The sequence below is a fragment of the Haliotis cracherodii genome, unplaced genomic scaffold (genome assembly GCF_022045235.1).
Source record: "Haliotis cracherodii isolate W230 unplaced genomic scaffold, xgHalCrac1.p SCAF_4, whole genome shotgun sequence".
NCBI classification, from domain to species: domain Eukaryota; kingdom Metazoa; phylum Mollusca; class Gastropoda; order Lepetellida; family Haliotidae; genus Haliotis; species Haliotis cracherodii.
In genome coordinates this window covers 64,712,412-64,731,498 of record NW_027266297.1, presented here as the reverse complement: position 1 = coordinate 64,731,498, position 19,087 = coordinate 64,712,412, and the positions used below count along the sequence as shown (strand labels likewise).

Sequence of the window (19,087 nt, the reverse complement as noted above, 5' to 3'; positions counted from 1 at the left end):
ATTGTGAACTTCATATTTCGTATAACACTCCGCCTTTTATATGCACCCACAGTCAATAAAACTCTCGACACACTTTTGGTGTACGCTAGGGTTGCGACCGATACTTTTAACCGCTGTGAAGAGCTTTAATAGCCATCTTTCCGATAGAGGGCACTCTTCACAAAATGGAGTCCAATAGTAACGGCAACGATTCGTCCAACCTTAGAAAACGCCACCAACACAACAACGTGAATCAACACGAGCGAAATTTCAGTTATGAAGAATCTAAGCAACGAGCTAAGCATGGCACATCAAAAATATACCTCAGTGGACCTCTCCTCATATTGCTTTCCCTGCTTTTCTATTCTTCTAGCGTTATTCTTGTTCACGTTCGGATGAACTCGTTTCCAACACCACTTTTGGCAAATAATCACAGTGATCAATATTTTACAGAAGAGAGAGCAAGGAAACATCTCGATGATATAACCGGATTTGGTCCTCGTGTTGCAGGCAGTTACGCAAATATTCAGGCTGAAAAATACATTTTTTCAGAACTCAACAAAATCAACCAAGTGCGAAATCCTGTGCACGACATACAGGTTGACATCCAAAATGTTACTGGGTCATTTGTGTTGGATTTTATTGGTGTTGGCGAATTTACCAGTGTCTACAGCAATCTGAGGAATGTTATTGCGATGCTGTCACCTGCAGAGAAAATTGGAGATCACAGCATCTTGATCAATTGTCACTATGATACTGTTACAGATAGCCCAGGTAAGTTTAACATTTTTGCATTCCTTATTTCTCATCGAAATTATTCGTCGAATTAATTAACATGTGATTAAGAAATGTGGTCCTTGTGCTACAGAACAACTAGTATTTATGGCAGTTTGTTGAAATTCCATAGACATTTTTGTACAAAAAGGTCAACTATTGTATATAAAATTGAATTTTGGAGGTGTGGAAGCACCCATCATTCTACAAATTCGCTAAAACAGCAAAGGATTCATTAAATGTCCTAATGTATGTCTTAGTGGTGAATCCTAGTCATGAAGCAGAACTACTATTGTCTGGCAAAAACGGCATCTCATATTTATTTTACCTTGGTACTGAAATACTTGAAATAAAACTCACAAACTTGCAGACACAAATAATTGTAAAATGCTAAAACAGGTTTACATTTGAAACTAGCTTCTACTCCAATTTACTTGCCGACTCTGATTGAGAGGTGCAAATGAACTTTTTCTGAAAACATTAGTCTTTGAAGTAAAATAAATGAATTAAACCCACATGGTCACAAATTATTGTGAAATGTTGATCGCCTTAAACTTGTTAAAACAAGTTTACATTAGAAATTAGCCTCTATTCCAATTGACTGGGAGGTGCAACTAAACTTATTGTGAAAACGTCACATGCTCTGATTACCTTTACTCAAATTAACTCAAAGTCAAGCTGATACTGAGTCTGGCAGAAATGTCAAGAAATTGGACTGCAGGTATACTATATATTTAATATGTAATTTAGTAAGTAGGAAGTAAATAGTAACTTTTTAGATATTTCATATATAACCCCCCTTTCCTGACTGCAGCCGACATCACAGACTGACAGACTGTGTGCCCGCCCGAGGAAAACATATATACTACAAAAGGAAAACATATATACTACAAAATAAAGACATTTTCGCCGACAATCAGTAGCCATTTTCACCAAATGAGGTGCCGGTTTAGCCCGCATCCATTAAATATCCTAATGTATGTCTCAGTGCCGAAAGTCTAGTCATGAAACAGAATGCAGTTGCATGATATCTTCATAAATTGTAAATATAAATTGAGATTTGAACAAAAAAGTTCATATTGTTTTGACTGCTTATTTCTTAGTTTATATAAAGTCACATAACCACAGGTCTGGATAGTTGAAACAGGACCTGGGTTGTGTTGCAGTAATCACTCGGGTCACCTGCCATAGTCATAGTAGTGTGTGTATTTAATGACAACTAGATATTTTAACTGTAAGCATGGTAAATAGGTTGTTTAAAACAAACTAAGTATTATGTTTAACTGTCCAAGCATTTGGTACTATTTGTAATGGTGTAGGTGAACTTGTAACCTAATAATTTGTATCAACGGAGAATTTGGGGACACCCCCAACTCGTAGACAAAACTCACGGTGAACTCGTGGACAAAAAACAAAATTGGGAAATCTAAAAAATTTCAATGACAATAAATATAACATGGTGCTCAGTGATAGAAACAAACGTTTTTAGTCCACTAGACCTTATATTTAAATGATCACATATAGCAAAAACCTTTAAAATGGCAAATTTCTACTAGTCCTTAAGTACCCTAACTACTGGGCAGTTTAGCAAGGATTATGGGACGAGTGCCAATTTCTATCATCACTGCTGCCTCTAATGAAAACTGTCACGCAAAAGTGCATGCTGTCTCTCTCTTACTTCTTTTTCGCATATGTGACGCAGTTCACCATTTCAAATTGAATTATATGCCAGTTCTGACAGTTATCTTTCATAGAGACAGTTACAGAAGTTATAAGCCGAACAATGGTATGGTAACTTCCTTCTCCACTCACCACTTACCGAAAGATCCACAAATCCTTCTCATCTTCGATATGCCATGTATACTTCCTGTATTATTTATTTATAAAAGCATTTCTAAAGGATCCTGCAATATTCCACCAAGTATTAATAATATTGATAAAAGTAATTATGTTTCAGCATGTTCAGTTTCAATTTTGAAAAATATGTCTATGAATTCACTGTAAATTGTGTCAAAGAATTGTCAGTGTCTGCAAATTCACTGCATCCTTTTTTTGTGATCTAATCATGCTGATAATAATCATGGACAGTTTTGCTGTTATTAATTTCGTTATTTAACCATGTTAACAATAATTTGACTGGCCTACTACTCATGCTACTGAAGCTGATTGTGTATGTGCAGATTATGTATTGTCTCCCCAAACTATGTACCATAATCACACCATGCAAAACTGACTACACTTAGTTAAAACAACAAAGGCAAATTACCCACTGATGTAGTGGAATAGTCTAGGAGTAGGGATTAGGAGCAAATAGATGCATTAGTGAAGGACAAACTAACTCTATTTCTGAAAGATGGTCAGCAAAGCGAACATATCTAAAGACAGCAGCTAAAGAAATTCTATTAATTGCTAAAAAATAAATTCATATTATGTATGAAAATACAGATCTTTTCAAGACAAAAACAGAAGTCTTATCAATACTAGACATCCGATTAGATACGTGTACACTCCTCGCCCATGCTTGCCGTAAGAGGCAACTAACGGGATCGGGTGGTCAGGCTCGCTGACTTGGTTGATGTATGTCCTCGTATCCCAGTTACGTGGATCGATGCTCATGATATCAATCACCCTATTGTCTGGTCCAGACTTGATTATTTACTGACTGCCGTCATATAGCTGGAATATTGCTGAGTGCGACGTTAAACAAACAAACACACAAGTAGATGCAGGCCAGCCAAAACTGCTGAAAGGCAGAAGCCAACCTCTTGAAGTTCTCAATACTACAGTTGAACCCATTCGGCAGAGTGTGTTGCTGGCCGTGCCACTGCTCACAAATCTAATAGACATGTGAATAGCATAAGGACACCATTAAGAAAAACTTGCAATAACTGTCTACCAAGTACGCTTTACATACCATTTGAATCAGGTATGGCATGCAGTCATATTTTCTTCATAATGTTTTCATTTTTTTCTTCATTTGATTATAATTTTTTATTTGTTGATGAAAAGGAAACACTCAAGTTCCATTCTAAAAATTAGCAACTTTCACGTTAGTAATTATATACAAAAAAATCTTGATCGTTACATCATCGATTGGAGGAAAACAGACACGTCATATAGCGGGAATATTGCTGAGTGCTGCGTTAAACAACAAACAAAACAAACTGAAATTAATCTCACATTTATCGAGTTTGTAAATTATTTTGAATTTTAGATTTACGATCGTGTCGTTGTTTGCCGAAAAATTCAACTCAGTAAATTTAAGATATCACCTGACTCTATTTTAATCATTCAGTGGTTTTATATTTGTTTGTTGAAAGACAAGTCCATTTTAGGATAAAGGGAAAAGGCAGGGAATTAGCTGCAACTGGATCATAAACTTTGTTGTTTTGTAGACAGTAGTTATATTGGACCGCTTCCGTAGTCTAGTGGTAGAGCGTCACCCGGAGAGCGGAAGGTCCAGGGTTCGATCCACGGTCATGTCATACCGAAAGACATTAAAAGATAGTACTTGTTGCTACCCTGCCTGGCGCTCGGCACTAAGGTGCTAAAACAAGGACTAGTTGACTTGGAGTCAGTATACTGTGTCTGAGTGGGGTATTCATGTTAAAACTAAGGCATGGAATCTCAGTGGGCTAGCACTAAGAAATCGACATCAGTCTGGACTAGTACAAGCAGCCACACACTCACACATGTGCATGCATGTCACTTTATAAGTGCAATAATCTTTTGACGCAACGTTAAACCCCATTTCACCTCACCAGTAGTTATTTTGGGAGGATACAGATAACCTCAGTTCTACACAGAATGCATTTGTCATCGTGATCATATGTAGGAATCTAACAATAAACAGGTTGCAGTGAAGACCATCTTCCTGAGTCAAGGGAGTTAACTGACTATAAATGTCCAGTTTCCCCCCTTGCCGAACTAGGCTGGTATTATAGAGTTACATTTTGGCTGGACTAATGAGTCTAGTCCAATCAAAATTGCGCAACGAAATTGAAATAAGAAAACTGTCATGCAGATTTCGGGGGATTGCAGGATTTACAAAGCATATTTTCCAAATCTGTTCATGTTTTTATGGTGCTCACGTGATTTGATGCACTTCGCGAAGTAAGACCTGTTTTATCACAATATTGATCTTGATTATCGATCAGATCGTCTTGACTGGGCGGCGCCTTTTTGTATAATTTAGTATAAATCGAATGTTGTGACTTCATGTTGATGGTAAATAAATGCATGTTAAATAGTTGTTTGTTGTCTGTTGATACACACATACATGCATACAGTTTTCGCTGCCTTTTTTGCCAGTTTGGTGAGGTTTTGATGGTTAGTTTTGGTGCTGTTAATCTCAAAATGATGCCAAGTGACAAATTAGGGGTTTTTGTTTCAAAGGTTATTGACACAGTCTGTCTTAAACTAAGTTAAAGTGAAGTTAAACAGTAGTCAACTTGTAGCTGTGACAACAATGCAGTGTTTGATATTGATGTTGACAGGTTTGATATAGTCTGAGCTACGGGCTGTTTTGTAGTGTTTTCCTGATAGATCCTGATCCACTAAGTATGTTTCAGCAAAGTACTCATGCCGTGATCTAACAGCAAATACAACATGATTTTCTTTCTAAGACAATAGCCTTCAAATATGAGTACTGTAAATCGTGAAATTAATGCATCTCCAAAAGAATGCGACCACTGGACCCTAGCCAAAAATGTGACTCAATATGAATGCGACACCCCCTCCTCTCAAGCATCAGTGGATTTCTATCTAAAGATGTCCTCAGTCAGGTTTAGAATCTTCACCTTAATCCAATCACACACCAAATAGGACCGCTTATTAGCCCTGAGTAAAGTACTTCTGCAAAAACAATACATGCGCGCTAGCTCGTGTCGGCCTTTGACACAGTCGCAAAGAACAAAGGGTGGCGTCTGTCTGGACTTGCAGGTGTGATAAGCATGATCAGTGATGACGTAAGTGAGTAGAACTCTTGTCTTGACCCCAGCAGTGACAATTCACAGGACGTAATTAGTGTTTGAATGACATTGTTTATATACTTTATATGCTGCTCAATAAACAGTGGTGTGGAATACATCAGCGTATGTCTAAGTTGGTATTTTTGCGATCCAACATGTCTTATTGTTGATATAAACGCGATGTTTAAAAATGCGAGCAAGGACCACACACATTTTTTGCATTTAATTCATGCTCACGTTAATTTCAAGATTTACAGTATATTAGGGCTAGGACAGGTAACTCAGATACTCAGGTCGGGTGGGTACTGAGCAGGACCCGGGTACCCACAGGACTACCCGGACCTGTGGTTAATCACGTGATATATTGTTTAATGACAAAACTTATCTAAAACTCTATGGTCACACTACAAGTCACCAATGTTCCCATTTCTTTCTGACTATCCACGCATTCCTCCTGACAGTTTGAAAAAAAGATAAAACTTCATGCAGTTAACTTCAGTGTATGCATGACCAGATCGTTTTATACGTGTATCTGAATACATTTTGCCAGGGCTACGGTCAAACTTTTCTCAAACCGACAGTTTGTAACTATCTTTTGAGACCTATAGCGGGTACCTGGGTAGGGTCGGGTAATAGCGGGGTGGGTACCTGGGTAGTAAATATTGACTTGTCCCAGCCCTAGAGTACATTTTCTTATATTTTAGATTGTACAACAATATTTTCATTTTTGAGTTGAAAACCGATCTGGTTAAGATTATATATTCGCTCAGCAATGGCAGCCAAAACACAGTACCGTTTCAAGTATTTCAACTCAACATGCAAATCATGCAAATAGAAGGTTGCACGATGGAAAATAAAAGTACACATATTTTAAGGCAAATGTTTTAGGAAGCGAATCATGTTGCAGTTTTCATGGACAGTTTATTGAAGGATATCCTTATGAGTACAGGTTTGATTAATCAAATCAATTTTAGATTATTAGCTAACTTGACCCCATTGATAATGTCATTTTGGGCCATTTCTTAGCCCTTTGTGCTTGTATCATTATAACATTTTATTTGTGACTTTCAAAATGACGCATTATACATATTTTAGCATATTTTGATTTTTCCCCCATGACCATCATGTTTTTTTTTGTACTATAATTTATCTAGGGTTAGTATTACAAATTATTCTATTCCAGCAATGTTACCTCATAAATATTCTGACAGAATTCTGATTGGACATCAAACAATGCTTGGTCATATTGATACTGTTAATTTCTCTTCTTGCCTTGATTGCTCAGCCCATTCTGCATGTATCATATTGACATTTGAGATACAGTAATTATTAGGGCTGTACGTCTCATAGTGTATTCGTTGCAGCCCTAGTAATTATGGTATATGACAATGACAGTGTTCAAAATAAGTGTCTGTCTGTAGGCCCATGGCATGTAGATATCGTTTTGGGCCTGTAGTTTCACAGTTGTATGGGTCCTGAAACATGTTAAACATGCTAAAGCCTGCAGTAAATTTTCATGGTTGATTGTTTTTTAAATGAGGACCTGAAGAGTTTAATCAGTGCCTGCAGCTTCTGTGTGTCCTGATGTCAGCCTGGCTTTTCTTTAATTTCAAACACTGCAATGACAATTTGTTTTGTATTGTCACAACTTCAACATTTGACTATTGGGTACAGCTGTGACTGCCAAAGGTGCTGAACCAGTCTGCTAGATTTTCATTAGCAGACTAATGGCCACACAACAAATGTCTCTAGCACTACAGGAGTGGAATAGGGTTTTATATATTGGAATATATTGCAATTCAATATTCCAGGCAATAAACGTCCTTGTACAATTAGAATTCATTTCACCATGTTGACAGTTTTCATAATGATCTAACAGCTGACTTTGATGTACAGTGTGAAAGTGACAATTCCACATGTTGGTTATTAGTGATGGGTATTGCAACTGCAATTTATTGCAATAGTGATTCATGCATTGGGATAAATACCACACTATATTAAACGCGTTCTTTCGTCTGTAATTTGTAATAAACCTGAATAAAAAAAACTTTTGACAACTTTGTATTTTGTTGGATGTTGCTATGGTAACAATACATGCATAATAGACATGTTATATACAGGAACTGGTCGTAAATTGTTCGCTTTTTCGATCGCAGGAAAATGTTGCGAATTTCTTAATTTCAATTTTAGTTTTTAAAATTTTCAATTTGGAAGATGAAAGGTATGATTTTGAAAAACGCAATATATTTGCCATACTTATTGTAGTAAGTAGTCATTAGTATTTGATATCGTGGTATATCAGAATACCAGTATTATTGCTCCCCTCTATTGGTAATCCCTCCAAGTTTGGTCGAGCAATGCTTGCAGCCTTACATCATGGCAGGGTGAATGAAAACTGGCTTACAAAATTTTGTCATGTTCATGAATTTGCTTACCAATATTCATATGGAAATAAAAACATGATTTTGTCCACAGTTAGGAAATCTTTGAATGGTATAAAATGAAAAAATATGAACTAGATAGTTATGCCTGTTTCTATTTATTCATGCCTAATGCCCGGTAATGGCCCTTTTATCAGTGTAATACAAGTCCCTTTTTTAGAACTGAAACATTAGTTTTATGCCTCAAATTCAGACATTTTAAATTGGAATTTGAAAATCAAATGGTTGCCCCAGTGACAAATCTGATCCAAACGTTCTCTAAGCCATGAACCTGTGAAGATCCGGGTTAGAACAGGTCTTCTGCAACCTATGCTTGCCGTAAAAGGTGACTATGCTTGTCGTATGAGGTGACTAACAGGATCGGGTGGTCAGGCTCGCTGACTTGGTTGATGGATGTCATTGATCCCAATTGCATGGATCGATGTTTATGACATTAGCCACTGGATTGTCTGGTCCAGGCTCGATTATTTACAGACCGTCGTCATATAGCTGGAATATTGTTGAGTGCGGCGTGAAAAAAACAACAAACAAACCAAAATCTTAAGCCATGGAATAATAATTTGACAAGTCCTTGTATCCATGTAAACTCCTAGACATTGTAGTTACTGAAAAGACATGTGGAAAACTAGGACAAATAAAATATATATAATTTATAATAAATACATAAAATATGAGCAAAGAGACAAAGAAGTGTTGTTTGAGCAACTTATATCGAAATTGCCGAAGCAGCTCCCATTCTTCATTTAAATATATAATCATGTTAACAGCAGTTGGGGTTATTTTGTAGAACAGATATATAACACAGTGTGACAATTTGGATTTTCTCATCAGAGAGGCTGTATTTTTATGATGGCCTTAGTATGTAAGGTTGCTGTCAGCTTCATCTTACTGTCTATGATAATGTAGGGTATATTTGTTGCTCTTGTAAAGATCCAGGTAGGAATAGGTCTTCAGCAACCCATGCTTGCTGTAAATGGCGATTGCGCTTGTGGTAAGAGGCGACTAGCGAGATGGGGTGGTCAACTCGCTGACTTGGTTGATGCATGATATCATATCCCAATTGTGTGGATTGATGCTCATGATATCAATCATTGGATTGTCTGGTCCAGACTCAGTTATTTACAGACCGATGTCATATAGCTGGAATATTGCTGCGTGTGGTGTTAAACAAAAACAACATTGTTGCAGTTATGATAATATAAGTAAATATTATCTGTACATGCTTTTTATGAAAATATCCTATTAATGGTAAGTCCCCAAAGGATGTGTAAGATCGCATGGCAGTAGATGAATAAGCTAAGAAGTTGCTACACATGCTTCAGGTGCAAGTGATGATGCAGTCAGCTGTACACTGATGCTGGAGATCCTCAGGGCCTTGTCACAGAGGAGAACACCACTCAAGCATAACATCATCTTCCTCTTCAATGGTGCTGAAGAAAACATCCTACAGGTACACTGGAAATTTGTCTCCTTCCTTTTTTGTTTTATTCATGTTTTGTTTCAGTTTGCATGGGTGATTGTTGACATGATGCTATTGATACCCCTCTTCTTAGTGTTGGTTGATGAAGCTGAAAACTGAAGCATCAAACTGGGCCGCTGAACACAATAAACAAGGTGTAAATGTTTTATTTATTAATGTCACTTCCTGAATTAACATGCCTGAACATGGCCAAGAGGAAAAGCTCTTTGATCGTGTGCATTCTGCATTAGAATTATTGCCAATCGCATGACTTCTCAATACTCTTTAGATAATGTTATAAAAATTAAATATGCCCCACCGACAGTGTACAACTCCATTAAGGTCGAGAATGCCCCTCTGACTTTGTGTGTCCTGGACCGCCTCCGTGGTCTAGTGGTAGAGTGTCCGCCCGGAGAGCGGAGGGTTTGGGGTTCGATCCCCGTCCGCATCATACCAAAAGACGTTGAAAGATGGTACTTGTTGTTACCCTGTCTGGCATTCGGCATTAAGGGGTTAAAGCAAGGACTGGTCGGCTCTGATTCAGCATACTGTGTCCGAGTGGGGTATCCATGTTAAACTGCGGCATGGTATCTCAGTGTGCTAGCACTATAAATCGGCATCAGTCCGGACTAGTACAAGCAGCCACACACACACGTACATGCGCGTCGCTATATAAGTGCAATCATCTTGGACGCGACGTTAAACCCCATTTCACCTCACCTTTGTGTGTCCTCCAGTAAAGTGTATAACTGACCCTCTCACCCAGTACATTCGTGAATATCTGTTGGGCTTGTTCAGTCACACATGACCCAGCCATTGTGGTGGAATCATTGTAACCATGTAACAGTACCATGGATTAAAAGTCTTGTTGTATGTTTGTTTCTGAAAATGAGTATCAAGGACTCAATTGACATGGAGTGACAATGGTGGAGTCATCTGTTAAATAAACACTTTTATGCACGAATGTTTAACATGTATTAAACATATTGGCAGAATTTCATTTTTACGTTTAGATGAAACTGTACATTCAACATGCTCTGTATGGTACATTCGCTTTGACATGACAGTTATGATCAGGGCAGTACCTGTTGAAGCATGTTAACAAACCATTAAGGCAGGAACATGCTCAGACTGCAACAACCATTCAGGTATGACCGTTATTTAACATGCTTAAGCCATTCAGTGTGCTGAAGATAATGGCCCACTGACACTGTGAGGATCTGCATTATGTATCATGTGCTTGAAAGCTCTTTAACCAATAACACACATTCATGACGAAAGGGCAGTTAGTGTTCTTTTGTAGACCATCCAGTTCAAACAGAGTTGTGTTTGTTAACACCTCCCAGTACAGGGTCCTGTTTTTGTGTGTGTGTGCGAGGGGGTTCAACACTGCTCCTAGTTCAGTGTAACCTTAGGCTTCGGGGATGTTATACCCCTTCTACCTTGGCCACTTATTCTTTCCACTCTTGGTTCTCGGGTGGGGGGGGGGGGGGGGGGGGGGGGGGGATGTAGCTATTTAATCATAAGCCATGTACTGTTGATCCATCCCATTTATTTAGGTATAAGAATGCTTTATTATTGTGGTCCTGAAGTTCATCAGTCAATCATAAAATAGAAAGAAAAATATGTATTATGACATCCTTGTGTGACCATGTCAAAGTTAATTATCAACATTCCGACCATAAACTGTATCTCCTTATGGTTTTTCGGACCATACAATTATTCCCATCCCTCACTCTCACTGGTCTTTGACTCATCAAGTTGCAATCAGCCTTCCTATTTTAATTAATATTTTGATATCTGGCACACAATATGACCACAAGAAGTTAACTATTACCATGCTTATGTGACCCATGAAGATTAAGGGGTAGAATAGGTCTTCAGCAACCCATGCTCGCCGTAAAAGGCAACTATGCTTGTCGTAAAAGGCGACTAACGGGATCGGATGGTCAGGCTCGCTGACTTGGTTGATGCATGTCATCGTATCCTAATTGCATAGATCGATGCTCATGTTATTAATCACTGGATTGTCTGGTCCAGACTCGATTATTTACAGACCGCCGTCATATAGCTGCGGCGTTAAACAACAAACCAACCAACCAACCATGCTAACGCAATTCCTTCAATGCTCAGTCAACCCTAGTATAGACATGTTTTGAGTGTATAGTTGTCCTTGTGATTAGGAATAACTGCATTTTTGCTGATGCTGCATAAAACAATATTCACTCACCCACAAGCTGTATCTTCATTGGTCAGGCCAGAATCCACAGATCAAGTGTTCAAATCCCAGATTCACCCTGATTGTGATCCGTGGTCAGGTAGCAACATAGCCATGCTCATGGGTTTCATCAAAGTAGTAAACATGTCTGCATCAGTTTTGTTTTTTTCCTCATTTCAGCTGTGATATTACCATAATAACTCACCCATGAAGATTCCGGGGTAGAATAGGTCTTCAGCATCCATGCTTGCCGTAAAAGGCGACTATGCTTGTTGTAAGAGGCAACTAACAGAATGGGGTATTGTATCATAGTACTTAGATATTGTATCATAGTACTCTTTCAAGTATGATTGTGTAATTTGATACTACATTGAAAACAAAACCAACCCATGAAGATCCGGGGTAGAATAGATCTTCAGCAACCCATGCTTCCCGTAAAAGGCGACTATGCTTATCATAACTAACAGGATCTGGTGGTCAGGCTCTCTGACTTGGTTGATGCATGTCATCGTATCCCAATTGCGTGGATCGATGCTCATGATGTCAATCACTGGATTGTCTGGTCCAGACTTGATTATTTACAGACCCACACTATATAGGTGGAATATAACTGAATGCAGTGTTAAACAACAGACAGACAGACAGACAGATCATAATAACTGAACCCCTGTCCATATCAGCACAGACTCCTTTACTTACAGTCCAAACTCTGTTTTCAGGCAAGTCATGGCTTCATCACCCAACACAGATGGGCAGACAAAATCCGAGCATTTGTCAATCTGGACTCAGCAGGAGCTGGTGGCTGGGAGCTGGTCTTTCAAACAGGTAGCCATCGACTCAGATAGACACATTATATCTCTTTAACATGGTAGAGTCCCAGTCTCACACAATTTTGGAATTAAAAAAATCTAAATAATTTTTTCCTGTACAAGGTATCAGATAATTGTTAAAGTCCCTTGTCTGATAACAACTATGCTTGTCGCAAGAGGAGATTAACGGGATTGGGTGGTCAGACTCGCTGACTTGGTTGATGCATGTCATCGTATCCCAACATGCTAATGATGTTAATCACTGGACTGTCTGGTCAGGACTTGCTTATTTTTAGACCGTCATCGTATAGCTGGAATATTGCTGCATGCGGAGTTAAACAACAACAACAAAAATGGCAGTTAACTTATCTGAGAGAGGATTTTGATATTTTGGTGCCCTCCCTTTTAGAAATGCTGGATCCGCCCTATATTAGACGCCCCACAACTTCAATACTGGTGCTCTAACCATCCATTTATAGCAAGGTCATAGAATTGCTGCTGCTTAAAATGAGACGCAAGTTTTCAACTCGTTAATAAACATAATGGATGCTATCAGACTCGGAACCACGCTGTAATACACCTGTTGATACCCGGGAACCCAGCTCTTGCTGATACCTCAGAAGCCACAGGAACACTACACCTGCTGATTTCCAGGAACCCTACACCCACCGATACCCAGGAACCCTGCACCTGCTGATTTCCAGGAACCCTTAACCCACCGAAACCCTGGAACCCTACACCTGCTGATTTCCAGGAACCCTACACCTTCTGATACCCAGGAACCCTACATCTACCAATACCAAGGAACCCTACACCCACCAATACCCAGTTACCCTACACCCACCAATACCCAGGAACCCTACACCCACCAATACCCAGGAACCCTACACCCACCGATACCCTTGAAGTTGAACCCTACATCCACTGATACCTGGGAACCCTACACCTGCTGATTTCCAGGAACTCTACACCCACCAATACCCAGGAACCCTACACCCACCAATACCCAGGAACCCTACACCCACCGATACCCTTGAAGTTGAACCCTACATCCACTGATACCTGGGAACCCTACACCTGCTGATTTCCAGGAACTCTACACCCACCAATACCCAGGAACCCTACACCCACCAATACCCAGGAACCCTACACCCACCAATACCCAGGAACCCTACACCCACCGATACCCTTGAAGTTGAACCCTACATCCACTGATACCTGGGAACCCTACACCTGCTGATTTCCAGGAACTCTACACCCACCAATACCCAGGAACCCTACACCCACCAATACCCAGGAACCCTACACCCACCGATACCCTTGAAGTTGAACCCTACATCCACTGATACCTGGGAACCCTACACCTGCTGATTTCCAGGAACTCTACACCCACCAATACCCAGGAACCCTACACCCACCGATACCCTTGAAGTTGAACCCTACATCCACTGATACCTGGGAACCCTACACCTGCTGATTTCCAGGAACTCTACACCCACCAATACCCAGGAACCCTACACCCACCAATACCCAGGAACCCTACACCCACCGATACCCTTGAAGTTGAACCCTACATCCACTGATACCTGGGAACCCTACACCTGCTGATTTCCAGGAGCTCTACACCCACCAATACCCAGGAACCCTACACCCACCAATACCCAGGAACCCTACACCCACCGATACCCTTGAAGTTGAACCCTACATCCACTGATACCTGGGAACCCTACACCTGCTGATTTCCAGGAACTCTACACCCACCAATACCCAGGAACCCTACACCCACCAATACCCAGGAACCCTACACCCACCGATACCCTTGAAGTTGAACCCTACATCCACTGATACCTGGGAACCCTACACCTGCTGATTTCCAGGAACTCTACACCCACCAATACCCAGGAACCCTACACCCACCCATACCCGGGAACCCTACACCCACCGATACCCTTGAAGTTGAACCCTACATCCACTGATACCTGGGAACCCTACACCTGCTGATTTCCAGGAACTCTACACCCACCCATACCCGGGAACCCTACACCTGCCCATATCCAGGAACCCTACACCTGCCCATATCCAGGAACCCTACACCTGCCCATATCCAGGAACCCTACACCTGCCCATATCCAGGAACCCTACACCTCCCAATACTTGGTAGATAGGGAGTCAAATCAACCCACACCTGTCACCACAGGCAGTCTGACCACCATCTTGTTTCTGGACACCTGTGATGTCAGACAGGGGACCCTACACCTGCCTGTACCAGGTTGACAGGATCCGATGACAAATCATCAGCATCAACACGGGCAGTCTGACCCTCCGTCAATTATCACTGGCTCAGCTAACAATTGCAGCAGCAAGAGCATAACAAATTAGTGTTGATCTGACTATCATTACCACACAAAGCACACAGGCTTGTCCTAAGAGAGACAGTCAGTCATACAGACCCAGAAACAGCTCTATCCAATACAGCCCATGCAAATCTGTAATAGTCTAGATTTCTACATTTCTGCAAAATGAAGAGTCCTCCTTTTTATTATATTTTATTAAGATAATTTAACAACTGTTTTTCTGTAAAATATTTCATTTCCAAGATGAGATGCTAGTGTAGAGAGTACAGCTCAGAGACAGATTCAGTATGATATATCCCCTTTCGATCCCTCTCCCTCCCCATCCCCGTCCAGGATTGTCTGTAGCAGTCCCGGTACCTCATGCCTGCTACTATCAAGGCAGTAACAATGTGTGGCCTGGTTGATACAATGCTTGTGTCATCATACACTCAAGGCTTGGATCACTGCTCATGATGCTGGTTTGCCTGGCCCTGGACCAAATCTAACAGGCTGCCATGATAGATGTATGGGATGAAAAAGGTTTTTATTAGATTTACAACCCAGATCCAAGGGGGCAGTCGGAGAGCCTAGTGGTTAAAGCGTTCGCTCGTCGCGCCGAAAACCCAGGTTCGATTCCCGACATGGGTACAATGTGTGAAGCCCGTTTATGGTGTCCCCCGCCATGATATTGCTGGAATATTGCTAAAAGCGGCGTAAAACCGTACACTCACTCACTCACTCACTCACTCACTCACTCACCCAAATCCAAGAGATAAAACCGAGGGGCATCAGCCTTAGGGTTTCATCCCAAGGATGAGGGTTTGAGATCTGATAAAAACCTGAGGGGAAGTGTTTTATCTAACTTATAAACCAAAAAGAGAAACTTAAAACATGTTTTTTCAACATTTTTATGTTTCCCACATACTTTCCATGAACCGGAGGAAACAGGCATAAAATATCTGTTCTTGGGGTACAGTACTTGAAAAAGACATTCTTAAAAGCATTGTGATTTATCATCACCTCTGTAGCCTAGTATTACACACACTGGGCTACAGATACGAAGGTTGCGTGTTAGATCTGCGGGAATATTAAAAAAATATTTGTAATTATGATTTTACATTTCATTACATTGTGTTAAAATGCAAAATAAATTTCTAGCGAGAAACATTCATAATATTACAATATGAACGGAAGTTGTATTTATAAAATCCTTGGGATATTGCAACATCCCAGTTTATGAGATTTAACCCGATTGGAGGATGACATCACTTGAGGTTTATAATGTGGACTGACGAATAAAAATCATCCTCACTCCAAGTGTATTACCCTATATTGTGCTCCTGTTTCGTTTAAGGAAATTGATCAGAATCAATTAGTTTTTAAATTACCATGACTTGGTGTCCAGCTCTTGTGTCTGTGTAACCATGGTTACCCTGCTGTAGGTCCCGAGCATCCCTGGCTGGTGAGAGCATACGCCGACTCGGCCAAGTACCCCTGTGGGTCAGCAGTTTGTCAGGAGATCTTCCAGAGCGGACTCGTCCCGTCGGACACTGACTTCCGAGTGTTTCGGGATTACGGCAACCTCCCAGGTGAGTTGGCGGCAACCATGGCTGCAGTTGGATATTAATGTCCTAACTCTACAGAAGTCTGAATTTTAAACCAATTTATTAGTATGTTTTAAAAAACTCAAGTTTTTATATAATATATTTATTATTGTTCACATTAAATGCTTATGTAAATAAAATTATATGAGAATTTACGGATTTACGCAAAGTGTGCACATTGGTTTTTGCACTTTTGTTCTATTAATGCAGACAAATAGGGAAGTCAATTCCTATAAATAGATTAGGGCTGGGACGAGTCCAAATTTACTACCCGGGTACACACCCCCCTATTACCCGACCCTACCCAGGTATCCGATGTAGGTCGCAAGAGGTAAGAAAAGTTTGACTGGAGCTCTGATAAAATGTGTTTAGATACATGTATGAAACGATCTGGTGTATACACTGAAGTTGACTGAAGTTTTATTTTTATTCAAACATATGAAAGTCAGAAGGAATGGCGTAGTAGCCAGGAAGAACTGCGAACATCATTGACATGCAGTTTATACCTTTGGATAAAGTTTTAGATAATTTATGTCATTAAACAATATATAACGTGACTAACCACAGGCCCGGGCTGTCCTGTGGGTACCCGGGTCCTCCTCAGTACCCACCCAGCCCGGGTACCTGAGTTACCCGTCCCAGCCCTAAAATAGATAAACATCACTGACTGCTTTTTTGATCATCTACACAGAAAAAAACGACAATACTTAATCAGTGACATTATTCAGCTCAGTAATGCAACACAAGCCTCGCCCATTCTGTTGGAAACATAGATGCAACAGAATTTGCTTTGTTAGCCAAATCATGGAATAACTTACAATTTTTATATTTTTTATATTTTCTGATAATTTTAATAGAAATAGACATATATTCGGAGCACTATTTATTGTATTGTGCAAGCCTTGTCATTCTTAAAAGAAATGTTTAAGAAATTGTCTCACCAATGTAGCTTTAGAAACTGAAGTTGAATGCAATGCTGTAGATCCTAAATGTCAAGGACACAGTGAACATCGTTTTGCTGCTGTTTTTATTAACAGCAGCACCCATACATTCGAAACTTACCTGGAATATTACGCGCTAGTGGACTGAGGAAGTATACATGATGTATATTGATTAGTTGTGGTAGGTCAGGCTAGGTGACATCCTTTTCATAATTATCGGAGTGGTTATCACATCAAGAACATAACACTCTCCGTTTATGGTAAATGACAATTATTCAATTTTTTGTTGATAAGGACCAAAGGTGCAAGAATGACTTGGACAACAAAGCATCATTTCTAAAATGATCCAACTGAAAACTGCTGAGATAGGACATAGCAGGACACAGTTGCTGCTATAAGACTGTCAAAACTGCCAGTGTAACTACGACCTCTGCAAGTTGTTATGGCTTATTACTGTCTGTGGCGTTTCCTTTAAAAATAGCTCAAGTTATTATCACTTGGAAAAAAATGGAAACTTTTTACTTTTCTTGATGAGGAGGACATGTCTATGTTACTTTGAACCGAAACCTCTAAATTTGTGTACAAGGGGTCTGGTTAAACTGAGCTACAATGGTTACCATGGAAACCTGCTAGGGAATATTTGTGACGAGATTTCATGTCAGTGTGTTGAATGTTAATGTGCTCGTTGATCAATACTGGTTGGTGTCAGTGTTTATTGGTGTTTATTGCTGCTGTAAATTGTGACAGGCATGACAATGACATGAGGCATGGGAAATGACAGTATTAAGTACACGATCTACGTACAATATGGCTGCCATGACCAGCTGATTGGGTGCTTGTTCATTAAGAAAGATATCTTAACCAAACTTTGCACATAGATAGGTCTGGTGGTGAACTAGTGCCTTTTGATAGTTTGGAATTCTTGAAAAAAATACTTTTCGAGTTTCCATGGCAACAACTTTGACTTAGACTGAAAATGGCGGTAGTGCTCCTTTCCAGAGCAGAAAACTTGAGCTTGAAAAACGTACAATATTTCTTCACCAAACTTGGCACATAGATAGGTCAAGTGATAAACTGTTAAAAAAATATTTTTCGAGTTTCCATAGCAACAACTTTGATTTAGATTGAAAATGGAGGTAGTACCAAACACACAATTGTTGAAATGTTGAAAGTGTTTCTCTCATTAACATGTACATATATGTACTGTATGTAACTTGGATAATGATTTGTAAGGTTTCATCATTTTTTGAATGATTCATAACCTGTAGGCCAAAATGTGTCCTTATCATGCCTTGACCTACAGATTTGATTAGACTGTTTTCCTGTGAACAGCATTAAATGATTTCTGTGGCTATTAGTCCATAGTGGATCCAATTTTGTATCGCTTGTGTATGTTGATGTCTGTTGGTTTATAGCCACAGCAATCGGAAATGTTTTGAGGTTTGCCATGTCTGCTGTCTGTTGAAATTTCATACTAGTGTAAGTCTTGTTAAGATTAACCCCACCAAATGATTTACATCTTCATGATATTGTATCATAGTACTCTTTCAAGTATGATT

The 19,087-nt window shown here is 39.8% G+C and overlaps 1 protein-coding gene across 1 annotated transcript in view; it reads left to right on the top strand.

Moving 5' to 3' along the window:
- The first annotated feature begins 159 nt into the window (after positions 1–159).
- The window catches only part of LOC139478716 (endoplasmic reticulum metallopeptidase 1-like), a 38,522-nt gene continuing 19,594 nt past the window's right edge, over positions 160–19,087 (top strand). The window contains exons 1-4 of the mRNA XM_071261305.1: positions 160–753; positions 9,487–9,614; positions 12,561–12,666; positions 16,426–16,572. Coding sequence (XP_071117406.1) covers positions 165–753; positions 9,487–9,614; positions 12,561–12,666; positions 16,426–16,572 — 970 coding nt within the window. The 5' untranslated portion in view covers positions 160–164. The remainder of the gene's footprint in view (positions 754–9,486; positions 9,615–12,560; positions 12,667–16,425; positions 16,573–19,087) is intronic.